Consider the following 15,280-nt stretch of genomic DNA (forward strand, 5'->3'; position numbering starts at 1 on the left):
CATGTGGCAACTGAGCACTAAAACTGTAGCTACTCCAAACTGCGAGTGTGGTAAGATGAGAAGTGAAAGTCGCTCAGCCGTGTCCGACTCTGCGACCCCATGGACTACACAGTGTATAAGATACCAGATACTAAAAACTTGGTACCAAAAAACTTTAATATTTTTATTACATGTTGATATTTTAGCTATATTAGGCTACGTAAAATACATAAAAATTTAACAAGTTTCTTTGTACTATCTTTAATATGTGTACTAGAAAATTTTACAATTACATATGCGACTGTACAGTTCCACCCGGCAGTGCTACTGGCTGCCGTTCCCCTGATGTACATACAAGGCTCTGAGAGCAGACAGCACTGCCTTCTTGCAACCATTTGAAGACAGCAGCACCATGATGCCAGGTTAGTGTTAGCATTTATTTTAAAAATACACAAAATATAAATTTTTTACATCAAAGTGTGATGACCTCACTTATACATTGTTCCATACTTACCTCGTTTTATTTGCATCCATATGCAAACACTGAGAATAAATGTATTTGATTCTGATTTTTTGCTATGGTTCATGTAAACAGTTGAGACTGCGACTTTTAAAGTAGGTTGTTTTAAAAGGTAAAATGGCCACAGGAAACCAACAGTGAAACAATTTGGTTTGGTTTGTTTAATGAAGTTGGCAGAAGTCTTAGCAGATAGGTAACTGAAGACTTAATATTGGCTTCCAGGCATTTTAAATATTAAAAACCTCGAGGTTTTCTTCATCTTGTAAACATAATTCAGATCTTGTTGGCATTAGGTTTGAAAGTAAAATATTAAACCATGATTTTCATCATCCTGCCGGTGACAGCGTACACTCTCTTTATTATGAGAATGAAACCAAATAACAAGCAAAACACATCACGAATTTCAAACTGTACTGCAAAGAAGGTCCCAGCTGGTCTCTTCTGGGAGCCATCTACCTTAAGGTGACCCTGCCACTGGCTGAGTATGATCCCCTCTGTCCACTGGACAGTGCGAGGCCCCAGGCCGAGAGATGGTCAGTTCCTCTTGCTCCGAGTCTTCTGAAGCAACCGAAACTACTTCCACCTCTGCTGGCTCTGCTGTCCGTCCTTGGGCTTGGATTCACTGGGTTAGTGATTTGCAACTGTTGTCAAGACTGTACTGTCCCTTTAAGGTACCACATGCCACCATAGCTTACACAGCAGTCCTATGAATAAAGAAACATGTTGCGAGCAGACATTAGCAGGAAAAGGAGCACATTCTGTGCAGAATATCAAAACTTGATTTACGATTCATGGAGAGAACACAAACGAGATCAAGACCTGCCTGACACTATGGTCGTCACTGCCCAGCCTCCTCCATGCGTGGGTCTTGACCCCTTCTTTCCCCAGGGGTGTCTTAAGAGTGACAGACTATAAACGAATGTGCTTTATAAACACAAGATACAGAAGATAATATGAATAAGCTAACCGGAAAAAAGGTGCTTCACAAATTGCATCAGCATCTATGGACCTGGAATATAAGAATACTAGAATATAGGGAATCTGTCATCAGTTTTCAGTAAAACTGAATGCTAAATGCTAAAACTAAATGCTTCTGTGAGTATGGTATTTGTGCCACACAGTCAACTCATAAAGACATTATGAAAAAAGTGTTAAGTCACTCAGTTGTGTCTGACTCTTCACAACCCCAGGGACGGCAGCCCACCAGGCTCCTCTGTCCGTGGAATTCTCCAGGCAGGAGCACTGCAGCGGGCAGCCATTCCCTGCTCCAGGGGATCTTCCTGACACAGGGATCACCCAGGTCTCCCGCACTGCACGCACATCCTTTACCATCTGAGCCACAGGGAAGCCAAGGCCTAACAGGGATTAAGTATTTTTACTTCTTTTTAAATTTGATTTTAAAATTGTTCTACTAAAGCAAGGAGCACAAGACTTAGTATGGGGTTACAGGGGAAAAAAAAGTGGTACCCAATTCAAAGGAGGAGTCAGGGTACAGATTCCAGTCTAGGCCCTGTCACTGTAAAGGATGATGACCCGCTAGACTATTAATGGAGTTTACATCTTACTCAATTTAGTCCTTTTGCATAAACCCACCAAACCAATGCCAATTATCTGTTGCTGAAGACCCAGCAGGCTGGGGAGGGGTGCAGAGGAAGCCTGATTAATAAGTGCAGCCACAGGAAGGGTACCAGATGAGATCCGTTTCCATAGTCAGTCTCCGCCTAAGACAGGGAGGAGCCAGCTGTGGGCTTCGTGGTTCTTAGTAGGCTCAAGGTCAGAATAGAAGCTCAGAACCTCTGCATATTATTATACCAAAAATGGATGTACCTTTAGCACTTTATCCACCTCCTGTTTACTCAGATCTTCTCCACACTCTTGAGTCAGCCGAGCCTGGATCATGTTCCGGCGCACCCGGTAATTTTTGGAAAAAATTTCAAGCAAAACCTGTCGATGCTTTAGTAGCAAAAACATGTTATTATGGGAATTATCTAAAACAGAAACATTAATAAATAAGAAATCTAAAGCTAGGGACCCAACTCCACATTGTAGTCTGCGATCAAAGTCCTTGCTTAGGACTTCTGTTAAAGACAAACACGTGTGGCCTGTTTGTCATCTCCCGAGATAAGCCTTAATAAAATGAAGAAATAAAGATATATGCACACAGAACAAAAATGCCAGTGAAGCCATTAGCAGAGGAGCAGTTTTTAGACATACTTTGTGTGACAGAAAAACAGGATAACTGAGCAGGCAGGGAAGCCACACCTTAACTGCGTGGACAGGATGAGGAGTGAGTGACTTAAAGTCCTGACGCATAAATAAGACAGGATGCCATGAAAAGCATTATGTCCCAAAGAAAAATAGGAAGGAGACAAGACTGTCAAAATCCCCCCATAAGAACAAAAGGTGTTAAATGAGAGAGAAAAGATTTGATCCACTATGTATAACATGTGACCTAAGAATTCCAAAAGAATAGAGAAAAAACAGGTAAAGAGATTTCGGAACTTCGTAAGGATGACTCAACCATCCAGCACAGTAATAACCCACACAAGGGCACTTCTGGAGACGCACTGATGCGCTAAATGCAGAGTAAGAATAAAACTTACTATGGCTTAAGGCAAGGTTGTGGATCAAACTGAAAAGACCGAGAAAGAGAGGACCAAGGAACTCGAGGACAACTCTGAAAGCCTGAATACGATGGAACAGTATTCAGAGGAAAATGCTTTGCCCTCCAAAACCCTGCTGCTGCTGCTGCTGCTGCTGCTAAGTTGCTTCAGTCATGTCCAGCTCTGTGCGACCCCATAGATGGCAGCCCATCAGGCTCCCCCATCCCTGGGATTCTCCAGGCAAGAACACTGGAGCGGGTTGCCATTTCCTTCTCCAATGCATGAAAGTGAAAAGTGAAAGTGAAGTCGCTCAGTCGTATCCGACTCTTAGCAACCCCATGGACTGCAGCCTACCAGGCTCCTCCATCCATGGGATTTTCCAGGCAAGAGTACTGGAGTGGGATGCCATTGCCTTCTCCGTCCAAACCCTAGTCCCAGACAAATAATACCTGAGGACAAAAGAAAGCCATTTTAAGACATGAGAATGCAGACAACCCCTCCGGTCCCCTTAGAAGCTAAGATTAAGCAACAAGGAAGACACAAGATTGCAAGCCAGCAAGAGACATGGAGCAGGTCCCACTTGGAGAGGCGTCTGGGACACAAGAACAGTACTCCTGATGGTGTCTATGTGTTCAGAAAACCATGCAAGTGAAAACAAGAAAAGCAGTATTAAAAAAAAAAATGGATATGGTAAACTACTGATATTTGTCTCCACAATGAACACATTTCTCGTCTAGCATTGATATGTGATGTAACTAAAAAAATACATCCCACACATCCATTCTCCCAACATAGCTGAAAACTAAATCCTCAACCAGTGCAACCAGAAGCCCATTGAAAATAACAAGGTGAGACATCAAATAGGAGAAGCACAATCTGTGTATATCTGTGTGTGTATATATATAAAATGACACCTTGTAATTAAAAAGCCATCGCCTCTGAGGAGTGGGAATCAGGTCAGGCAAAGCAGGAGACCAGCTTCCCATACAGCTTTCAGTCTTATTTGTTTCGAAGAATACGCACTTACTACCTTTTTTCCTTTTAATTACTGGAGTAGTTCAAGAGGAGGAAACCCAGATGCCACCCACTCTGGCCAAAAGCACAGAGATCTGTTCCAGACGGCTCTCCATCACAGAAGGCCCTGCCCCTCTGGTGTTCTCAGCCTGCCTGTCAGTCTCCTTCTAAGAGGCAAAAGCGGACACAGATCTTAGTGGGGGCTTTTGCTCACTCCCTCTCCCAGTTCTTAAGGACAACACCTGGAACAGGACAGATCTACTGGAGTCTAGCAATTAAATCTTAATCTTTGAAATTCAGGCAAGCTCATGATTTAAGGAAAACTTCTGGACCTCAGATCCTGCTGGCTGAATTAATATTCTGTTCATTCCTGTCCAGGTGTGACTAGAGGCAAAAGGACTGATTTCTCTGACATCTGATCTGACACCTGAGATTGATAAGAAATCCTTTTGATTCCTGCCACCATCAGTCATCTGAGAAATGTGGTCCATCACCGGTTCACAAGCCTGGCTGGGCAGTAGAATCATCTAGAAGGCTTTGTAGAAACTTAAATATCTAGGACCCTACCGCATTCCTATAGAACTAAACTGAATCTCTGGGTAGTAGAATCATCTAGAAGGCTTTGTAGAAACTTAAATACCTAGGACCCTACCCCATTCCTACAGAACGAAACCGAATCTGTGTACTTTTTAAAAGGTGTTTCTGATGCAGCCAGTCCTGACATTTGGGAACCACTGCTTTTGGCTCACACCACTGGCACATCCAGTATGTTTTGAAATATATGGAGACACAGAGAATATTTAAAACCGGGAGTGGCTGGAAAATTTGAAATGGATACTACACTTTGGGTCTCCCCAAAGGTTCCCCCCCTGCAGAACACCGCCCTCCTCCCTTCTGGGGAGACTGGAAGGTCACCTCACCTGGTCACTAATGTCTCCAGACTCCCAGAGGGCGAACACCTTCTGCTCATCTGGGGAAGCAGCCGTCTGTGGGGGAAACTGACCGAGGCCCAGGCGTGAGTTGGCCATTTGGCTCTAACACACGAATCCACCCGCCTTGGTCCTGTCGGCCTGCACCCGCCCAGCTCTGGGAACGGAGTTCCAGTCCTAGCCTCTGCCTCTCGCTAGCTGTGGGCGGCTGCAAACCTACTGCGGCTTCTCCCTCCTCCTGAGCCACACGCGGAGACCGCTTCCATGAGGCGCAGACAAGCCCGGCCCAAGCCAGATGTGCTCGGGAAGGCAGGGAGGCGGCGTCTGTGTTTCCCATCAGCCTGCCACTAGCTCTCCCTTCTGCTTTAACATCCTGTGTCCTCCCACCCTCAACCAACCCTCAGATGTGTCTAAGCACTCCCACCCCCCTAAATCCTTAGGAATATCATGGGATCCCTTTCAATCCCTCCTCCTCCAAAAGCCATGTCAACATGGGTTAGAGGCCCTGATCCACCCTGAGCAGCCCGTGCCACGTGGCTCAGCAGAGTCTGAAGACGGACCACGGAGAGGGCAGCCCAGGCTCCTGGTGCCTGGAGAAGGGGACGGTGGAAAGGGCACCTGGCAGAGTGGATTCTGGTCTTGGCACCACAACCCAAGTAACAGTAACAATTCCTACCACGTAAAGTCCCAGGTGGGCTTTAAATCTCATTTGCTACCAGAGAGGGAGCCACTCTCCAAGAGGGAGGTCCCACGCAGCGAGGTTTACTCAGTGTTCACGGCCATGCCACTAATAAGCAGCAGCGCTAGGAGCTGAGTCTTGGCGCATATACTCGCTCTCCCTGGGCCTCAGCTCCCTTGTGTTAAAACAAAAAAAATGAGGCTGGACAGGTCTGAGGAATCTTCTGCCTTGGACGTGACTAAGATACAGAGGAAAGTCAGCAAGGGAGCTGGAAGAGAAGGCCAGGGTCTCCTGAGTCGAGAGGCCGACCCTACTGAGAAGTGTAGGACGAGCAGGTCCTGGGGGTGGCCACTCATGCCCCTTGTTGTCTATCCCCTCCAACAGCCCGAGATGGCCTGGCTAACATCAGGCAGGTGCCCCTGCCCTGCCTGGCTCCGTCACAGAAAGGTGAGTCTGCAGGTAACTGAACCTATTACTGGGTGGACAAGGGAGGGTACAAATAGGGCAGGGTGCCCAAGCCCGTTACCTTCTATAGAGACCTCACCGAGGAGGCCCCGTGCCACGAGGGCCACATCCCCTGGGAAACGCCAGCCAGCCTGGGACCCAGGGCCTCTTGCCCTAGTTTCTGCTCCTCACATACACAGGGATGGGCCTTTGCCTCAGATCACCCGAGGCTGCACATGCTTCTGATCTTACGCTGCGGACAGCAGTGCTCCCTTGTTAAGAGGCATACACAGCCCACTTCACCCGACTCGCTGACAGGTCTGGACAGAGCCTGGGAGGAGAATGAAGAGAGCACCCAGCCGGGCACCCTTGTGCCCTCAGCTCAGGGAAGTGGTCTCCAAAGATTCCTCTGCTCCTGTATTTCCTCCCCTCTAGGACCCCTTCCAATGATGGGACAAGACAAGGAGCCCGGGGTGGGGGTGGCCCACCCTGCACCTGCAGGCCTGCACCAGAAATGCTCACTGAAAAGCCACAGAGCTGGCCAGCCAGCTCTAGGACAGGGAGGCCCGCCGGGACCCAGGTGCAGCTGAGGGCTCTGGTGAGAGGTCAGCTCATCTCAGCTGCAGCAGAAAGGATTTAAGACTTGCAGCCACTGTACTGAGGTTCAATGGCTCTATCACTTCCTGGGCAAGTGCGTTTTATTTCTTTGAAACTCAGGTTCTTCATCTGCGGTTACAAGATCAAATGGCACTAGAAGTGAAATCATCGTAAAAAATGCAAAGCTGGCAGGAATGGGTGGGGTGCTGGCACAGGAAGGGGCTAGACCCGGGGATGGGGAGCTGGCATGGCCGAAGCCCTCCTGTGTGCCAGGCAACAGGTGATGGCCTACAGGCACCCACTCAGCCTTCAACAAAGCCCGTGACACAAAACTAACATTTGCCCACTTCAGATGAGGGTGCAGGGCTGGGAGGCTGACCAGCCCAATATCGTACACAGCAACCACGTGGGATCCTACATTTACACTGAGGCCAACGGTCTCCCAAGTGCCCCTGCCCCATGCACCCTACCAACAGCTATTTCCCCAAAGCCAGCAGGGCTCAGGCCAGTCTGGTTGCCAGCCTCTCTCCCACAGCCACTTCCTCCTGGACAGGCGTGCGTGCCCAGGAGCCCTCTACGGGGCCTCGTCTGCCGCCGGGGGTGCTACTTACAGGCACCAGTATCTGCTTGCAGCCGGCGGCCAGCACCGTGTCCTGCAGCATGCGGTCCGAGATGCCGCTGAACAGCATGTGGCCGGGGGGCAGGCTGGCCAAGTGCAGGTTGAAGAGGCGCTTGAGTTCGCTCAGGGTGAGCACAAACTGTTTCTGAAAGGTGGCCTGCACAAAGGCCCTGAGTTCCCGGGCTACGAGGGTGCCGGCAGAGCCGGAGGGTGGGTGCCCATTGAAGCTGTCCCCGCCTGCCGCCCGCACGGCAGGCAGCCCGTTGGCCAGCCCACCATGGAGGCCACCACCGGGCGAGGTGTCCATGGGCTCCTCTTCGTCCTCCCCCTCCTCACTCATGGGCTCCTCCTTGATCCGCACGCCGGGCAGGACTGCGGACGCCTGCAGCTGCTCCTTCCTCTGCTGCAGCTCCCGCTCCAGCAGCGCGTGGTTCTGCTGGGCCTGTCTTTTGGCGACTTGGACTCTCTGGTCCCCAGAGACCAGCCCCACAGGCCCTGGGAGAAGACACAGGGCTGCTCAGGACAGTAGAGATGGTGCAGGGAAGGACCTGGGGAGAAGGCCCATGGCCCCTCTGCCCCATGGACACTCCCTTCTATCCTGATGGGGACACTCTGCTGAGCACAGGAAGGGGACAGGAAAAATGCAAACCAGCTGGTGCAGAAGCAAGTGGCCCAGTCTGGCCTTTCACCACCACCCTACCCAGAAGGAATTTGGCTACCCCAGCCATGAGGGAAAAAACAGGACCGGAAAAATCAGATTTCCACATTCAGAGACCCAGTAAGTTACTGCTGAGTCCCTGCCAGTAGCCACCCTGCCAACCCGAGGGTGAGAAATCTCCAGGCCTGGAACCCAGACACCACCCTGGAGTCCAGAAGCCTCAGTCCCTGAGGCAAGGCTTTGCCACTAGACAAGCCTTCAGCTGAGGTCTGTGGGCAAGGGGAAGAAGCACAGAAGGGCAGTCACCAATTAGCCCCACACCCCCTCCAGGCAGAGCCCCGACAAGCCCTAGAAAAGCAGCCCTTAGAAGCCAGTATTAGGGTGAGGGCCCGCCCAGCCAACGCCCTCCACACCTGATTGTCCATCCGGCTTCTTTGGCATGGCTTCCTTCACAAGATTATAAACTTTTTCTAATCTGAAAAGAAAAAACCCTTTTAACTGTAAATCATGTCCCCAGTCGTCTGCCTCCCAAGAGAAACGTCCCCACAAGACACCACACGTATGGAGCTTTGGGGGTCCCTGCTTGCAGCTTGGAGCCGAATGGTGGGGGTGGGCAGTGGCAGCCCACCTTCCTTTCCTCAGCCAGCCTCCCGCCAGCCTGCCTTGGGCCACATAAGCCTGGGACGTTGCTCCTGAGTGCTTTCCCCTTCCTCCCCGACCCCTCAAAATAGAGGCCGGTCAGGTTGGATTAGCAGAATGGGCGGTGGCAGGCCTCTGCCAGGGGGGTTCTGGGATCACGCAGCGAAGTCCACCTGAGTGAAGGAGGGGTGTGCACAGCTCCAAACTGGCATTCATCATCCCAGCTGCAGCCAGGCTGTGCTCCCCGCTGGCAGCAGGGTGGCTGGGGACGACGTGATAGTCCTTTCCCCTCGTCTGCCCGACAGGCTCTTACTTGGCCTGGATGCCTATCCACAGCATGTTCTGCCGCTGCACCACGTCTGGATGCTTCTTGATGAACTCCCCGTCATAAGGCAGAATGAACTCCCAACCCTTGTTGATCCTCACTATGGCCATGTGCTCCAGAAAGTCCTTCACGTCTTCCGTGCAGAGCTGCGGGGATGGGGCCAGGTGAGGCACGCCCAGCCCAAAAGCCCCACTCGGCCCCCGTCCCTGCAGTAGCGGGGCCAGACCTCAGGTCAAGCAGGACATCACTTACCTTAGTCACCGCTGCCACCTCTTTCCTTACCACCCAGCGGCTCTGTGTGAACTTCCACATCTGAGAGAGAAAAAGAGGTGTGTCTCCAGGACTCCTACGACTGTCCCCCGAGCCCCTGCTGTCGTCCTGGGAGCCTGGGAGAGGGCGCAGAGCAGAGGCTCCTAGCCAGGCAGGGGTGTCAGGCAGACTGGGTCTGGACTCTGGCTGTGGGCAGTCACTTCACTCTGAGCCTCTGTCTCCTCCTTTGTGAAGAAGCTCCAGGGCCACCACCTCCAGGAGGGCAGCTGGACCCACTCCACGCCACAGAAGCTTCCTGGGGTGGGGATGCCTTGCCCATATGTCACCAACACCTCAGATCCCACAAAACCCTCTCCCAGACAACCCACGTGAACAGTGTCTGCATGAACAGAGAAGAGCTGACAGGAAGCTAAGGGTGAGCAGCGCACATGTGCCATGAGTGAGCGTGGGAGTCAATGCCACCACACCCTGATCCCCGAGATGAAAATAAACCACACAGGCATCTAGATGCTCAGTACCCCAAGGAGCTGGGACACCTCGGTGAGAAAAGAGAAAATGGAGACACTCTCCTAAACGGATTAGGGCTGCCTGGTGTGATCAGACCTGTGCATGAGCTCACCAAGGTCACCACAGACAGCTCCAAGGCGACACTGCTGCAAACTCAAAGCCCACTGCCAAGGTCAAGGGAGGCAGTGCAGGCCGCGGGAGCTCAGAGGCCAAGCCCTGAGGAGGGATGCCTTGGCTGGGACTTCAGCTCTGGATAAACGTGGGGGTGGGGTGGGGGGCAGGACAGGGTGATGGGGTGAGGGATGAGCCAGCTCAGGAGTTGCCAAAGCCCAGAGCCACAGTGCAGGGAACAGCATGCCAGGGACTGGTGAACGGGGAGTGTCAGGCGCGTTCAAAGTGGCTGCTGTTTGGGGGTTAGTGATACCAGACTGTCCAATTATTTATGACAAGGTAGAAATCTAGCGTGAGTCTGATTGCTTTTTGTAAAAACAGACAGTGAGTCAGCATTTTAAAAATACCACTCTGGTCAAATGGCTCCCAGGTCAGAATCTACCTATGGCTTCCAGGCTAAGAACTCAAAGGTTATGAAACTGAAGACTCCAGGGTCTGAGAGAAGGGAGGAGCAAGGCAGAGTCCAGAGCCCTCTACTCCCCACTGCCCCACTGGGCCCCACGCTCCTGCCCTTTGCCCACTGCCCGGGCGAAGGTCTGGGACTCTGTGCAGCCCCCATCCACCCCCCATGCTCTGCCAGGAGGCCAGAGAGCTGGGCACTTACCACAAAGTCTCGGCCCCTGCAGAGCACCTCAGCCGGCACACCGCTGTGAGGGCTGGAGGAATCCTTGGGGTACAGGATGTCACTGCCAAGGGGACGGGGTGGCCGGTCAGGCCCTGTCCTTAGCCCTCCTGCCTCCCACTCTCTCAAGCTCCAAGCAGAAGCCCAGGCCTCTTTCCCACATGGGCCCCAAGGGCTCGCATCACCCGCCGTTCTCCCCGGGAGCCTGGCTCCCTGAACCCGTGTGGAGGAAAGCAGCAGCCTCCCCTACAGACCCGAGTTCCTCTCTTACCCCTTTCCCAACGCCTCCCTCACAGGGGCCCAGCCCCAAGGCCCCTGCGTGGTCAGAGGGTCAGGGGCTCAGAGACAGACCAGCTGAGCCCAGGACTCTGGAGTTCAGCGAGTCCCACACATAAAGCAGGTGAGACGCCAAGAGAGGCCAGCAATGAAGCAGCACCCAAGGCCTTACCCCTGGCCCAAATGGAAGGAGTAGGCAGTGTGAGTTGAGGCAGGAGGGGTCAGGGGTTGGGATTGGACAGACCCCAAGCATGGGGAGGTTGAAGCCCTTGGGGAGAATGGGACCAGCACTCAAGGCTCAGGGACCTTCAAGGGCAAATGACAGGTGCCAAAGCTTAAAAGCATTTCCACAGCATAACCCTGACCCCACATCCAGATGCAGACCCTGCTGCCCAGGGACACACACTCCTTTGCTCTCCCTGCCCCCTCAAGCCCACCTGGCACCCACCTACTACTTTCCTTCAAGGCTGAGCTGTGCCCACCTTCCCATGAAAGCCCTACAGGACAGGGCCCTGGCACACACACACATACGTGGTCCCAATAACAGGTGAAGTGCCGTCCCAAAGGCCCTCATAATTAGACGCTTGTGTCACACAGACAGCAGCTGCAAGGCCCCACAAAGCACACTGGGCACCGTCCGTTTTCCAGGGAAAGGCTGTCACCATGCGGTTCTAACATGAATATACTTTGCAGTCTTCTTGGCCAACCAACTGGGAAATGATGGACTTTTCGCAATGAACAACTTTTTAAAAAATCTAGAACAATTTACACTTTGACAGATAGCTCACTTTGTATCACATTCCTAAACCGTGAGTATTCAATGTGTTCTACCTTATACAATTTAGAAATAACATAATTCAAGTGTGCATTAAATGTAGTCAGGTTTACCAAGGATCGGCCACATACCAGGCATTATACCCAGTACCAGGGGAAAAGGGAGTCAAGACAGTCCCTGCCACCTAGAAACTGACAGTCTAGGGAGGAGGCAGAGTCTGGAGAAGCAATCACGGAAAAGAAACTACTAAAAGGCAGCAAGCCACAAATCCAGGACCTATGCAGCCTGACAGGACACATAAGAAATTCCCACTGAGGCCCATCTTGATGAGCTGTGCAAAACCAAAACCAAAACAAGAAAAAATCTTGAACGCAGCCAGAGAGAAACAAAGAAACATAGACAGTGGAACATACACTGGATAAACAATAAAATCAATGGAGATCAGAATACAATGAAATTCTATCAGTGTGGAAGGAAAATAACCAAATTAAAATTCTATACTCAATAAAAAATATCCCTAACATTGTACATCAGCCCTACTTGAATAAAATTAAAAACCAAAATAAGCTTTAAGAACAAAGGTGAAATAGACATTCCAGACAAAGAGGAAACAAATTTATGACCTGCAGATGCTCAATTTCACAGAAGGAAATCATCATGTTTAGGAACTCAGAGATACAGAAAGAAATGATGAGCAAAATAAATTAATTTAAAAAAAAGAATATTAACTGGATAACGTCTTACAGGGTTTAAAACAGAGAATTAAAATATACAAATACAATGACAAATGAGTTAAGAGGAAGGCAAAAACCTAAAGGTTGTTGAATCATCATGGATGAGGGCAAAAAGTAGCTGCTGCTGCTGCTAAGCCACTTCCGTCGTGTCCGACTCTGTGCGACCCCACAGACAGCAGCCCACCAGGCTCCTCTGTCCCTGGGATTCTCCAGGCAAGAACACTGGAGTGGGTTGCCATTTCCTTCTCCAATGCATGAAAGTGAAAAGTCAAAGTGAAGTCGCTCAGTCGTGCCCGACTCTTAGCGACCCCATGGACTGCAGCCTTCCAGGCTCCTCCATCCATGGGATTTTCCAGGCAAGAGTACTGGAGTGGGGTGCCATTGTCTTCTCCGAAAAAGTAGCGACTAATATTAAACTGAGAAATCTGTAGGGTAATCTCTGAAAGAGTCGAGAAAGGTAACTTCCCAGTTACTGGTGAAAACAGTAACAAGAAAAGAAGGGAAAAATGAATATAAAATGCAACAGGACAAACAGAAAGCACTAAGGTAGATTTAAGCCCAAAACTTAAACTGAGTTTTTGTCAGTCGGTCAATCAGTACTTACACTCAATTTAACTGGGTTAAGCGCTCCCAACTAAGGGACTAGAAGAACTTACCTCTTCACCACCCAATTTCCTTGGACCAACATCGCCACCTTCTGGATGCCACGCAGAACAGCCACAGAGTCGACAGAGGGGCCCAGGAGGCTCATCAAGTTGGCAAAAGGCATGACCTTCACTGAGGAGGACACAGGAGACATCAGACAAGCCAAGAGGGCCCTGGGCTCATGCAGCAAGTCCAGCAGGACAGTGGTAACGTAACAGCTGCAGTCACTGTTTCTCACTCGGGGCAGGCCCCCGCCTCTCACTGAGCCCTGGAGGAGTGCCTCATGAGAAGACCCAGCCCAGAAGCTTCAAAATTCACCCATGATCACTTGGCTAGTAAGTGGCAGAGCCAGGACTTGAACCCAGGCCATCTGGCTCCAAAATTCACGCACTTGGTCACTGTGCTCTGCTCTCCCCACCTCCCTATCCGCAACTGAACCCCCAGCCCTAGTGAGCAGCAGCAGGGCCAGGGGAGGCCCATGTGTTCTGGAGCAAGGCCAGCAGCCTCTGGACCCCGGGGAGCTCCCCTCTCCACTCCGGCCCCGCAGCCTCGGGCCTGGGACTCAGCTCTGAGGTTCAAGGCTCATGTCCACTCTGACGGCTCTGGCCTCAGAGTCCTCACTGTGGGGAGCCTGGGGAGGGACCACAAAGCAATGCAAGGAACACACTTCACTGTGAAAATGAACACAGCTCATGCTCACACGCGAGGCTCTGCACAATCCTTTAACAAGCCTCACCTCTGAATCTTCACCTCAGCCCCGTAGCTACCTTAGTTCCTTTTCATAAATAAACAACACATCCCAGGAAGGCCAGTGGCCTGCCCAGGCTCACAGGGACCTACGGCCCCTCTAACATGGCCCGTCACCAGCTTCAGTGCACTTTCCAAAGACCTTGGGCCTCGCTCCTTAAGTGTGTCCCAACTCCACTTCCCCAGGAGGTGGCAAGGCTGGGGACCCCAGGGCAGGGCTGCCCACTCACCGTTTTTCATCAGGATCTTGATCTGATCAGCCAGGGGCAGGGTGCGCAGTTGGGCCATGGACAGGACATTGCTGGGGGCCACGGGTTTGTCTCTATTGAAAACCAACACCAAGGGTTAGGAGGCCAGGGGCAGGTTAGCGGGTGGGAAGGGGCAGTGCAGAAAGGCGTCCAGCCCCTCTACTCACTTCTCCTCCTCCTGGCTGGGGGGCATCAGCATCATGAGGTACTCACTGTCGGGGGAGAGAACGGGTCAGCAGCTCGCAGGGCTCTGTCCTTGCCCCACCCCGGCCACCAATCAGGTTGTATCCAAGCCGCTCCCTGCCCCAAAGCCCAGCACCCTCTTCTGGCCCTCTCCAGAGGATGATGGACCCCTCCACATCTCCCCACCGTGTTACAGAAAGGGCCACAGTCTCAAGGCAGGACCCATGAGAGACGGATGCTCCCGGGGCCAGTGTCAGGCTCAGCAGCCCTCCACGCCCCCAGCCTGGCTGATCTTACCTGGGGGACTTGACCAGCTCCGTGTTCTCAACCCCGCTCAAGCCCTGGCACAGCAGGTACTGGCGTTCGTGCTCAGAGCGACTGTCCTGTGGGGAGGAACAGGGAGTCAGGAACCTCAGCCAACATTCCAGGCCTCCCCCTGCAATCTGATTCTCAGCCTTGTATCACCTTCTGCTCTAGTCACCCACTGTCCGGCTCCAAGGCCGGCCACAGGATCACCCCAACTTCCTGAGCAGAGCACTCAAGGCCTCTGCATATGGCCTCAACCACATCCCTTCCTGCCTTTATGACTGCACAGTCCCAGCGCATCTGTGCCTCTATGCGCTGACAAGAGAAACACAGACAGCAATGATAATAACAGCTAGTGTTCACTGAGCACCTACTATGCACGCGCCAGGCTCTGTTCCTATGGCTGCACACACACCCCAACTCATCCCATCCCCAAAATAACGTGAAGTTAGGTACCGTTATTATTATTCCCATTTTATAGATAAGGAAACTGAGGTTCAGAGATTAAGTAACTTGCAGAGGGTTATACACTAGGAAACAGGAGAGCTTTTGGAAGTCTGACTAACCCCAAGTCTAAGGCTCTGTCAACACAAAAATCTCTTTCAGGAAGGTTCCAGAATAATCATAAATTGCTCCACCTCTACAAAAATGTTGGGGAGATGGAGCCTATGGTGTCTTTGTGAGCTAATATTTGATTGCTTCCATTACTCAATATAGTTCCAAAGACTGGGCTCTAAGTCAAGTACAGTAAAAATCACCCTTGGCGGGTGAGGTGCACAGCGAACTCAGC

General features: G+C 51.5%; 1 protein-coding gene across 1 annotated transcript in view; it reads right to left on the minus strand.

Annotated features, from left to right (window-relative positions):
- Positions 1-200: 200 nt before the first annotated feature.
- POLR3E (RNA polymerase III subunit E) overlaps positions 201-15,280 on the minus strand; it is a 31,307-nt gene continuing 16,227 nt past the window's right edge. The window contains exons 10-21 of the mRNA XM_052656866.1: positions 14,482-14,567; positions 14,169-14,213; positions 13,984-14,075; positions 13,018-13,138; positions 10,559-10,640; positions 9,259-9,318; positions 8,995-9,152; positions 8,456-8,517; positions 7,377-7,879; positions 5,037-5,114; positions 2,327-2,452; positions 201-1,203 (exon numbers count right to left, since the gene is read on the minus strand). Of these exons, the coding sequence (XP_052512826.1) occupies positions 1,147-1,203; positions 2,327-2,452; positions 5,037-5,114; positions 7,377-7,879; positions 8,456-8,517; positions 8,995-9,152; positions 9,259-9,318; positions 10,559-10,640; positions 13,018-13,138; positions 13,984-14,075; positions 14,169-14,213; positions 14,482-14,567 (1,470 nt within the window). The 3' untranslated portion in view covers positions 201-1,146. The remainder of the gene's footprint in view (positions 1,204-2,326; positions 2,453-5,036; positions 5,115-7,376; positions 7,880-8,455; positions 8,518-8,994; positions 9,153-9,258; positions 9,319-10,558; positions 10,641-13,017; positions 13,139-13,983; positions 14,076-14,168; positions 14,214-14,481; positions 14,568-15,280) is intronic.

Source organism: Budorcas taxicolor, chromosome 2, assembly GCF_023091745.1.
Source record: "Budorcas taxicolor isolate Tak-1 chromosome 2, Takin1.1, whole genome shotgun sequence".
NCBI classification, from domain to species: Eukaryota; Metazoa; Chordata; class Mammalia; order Artiodactyla; family Bovidae; genus Budorcas; species Budorcas taxicolor.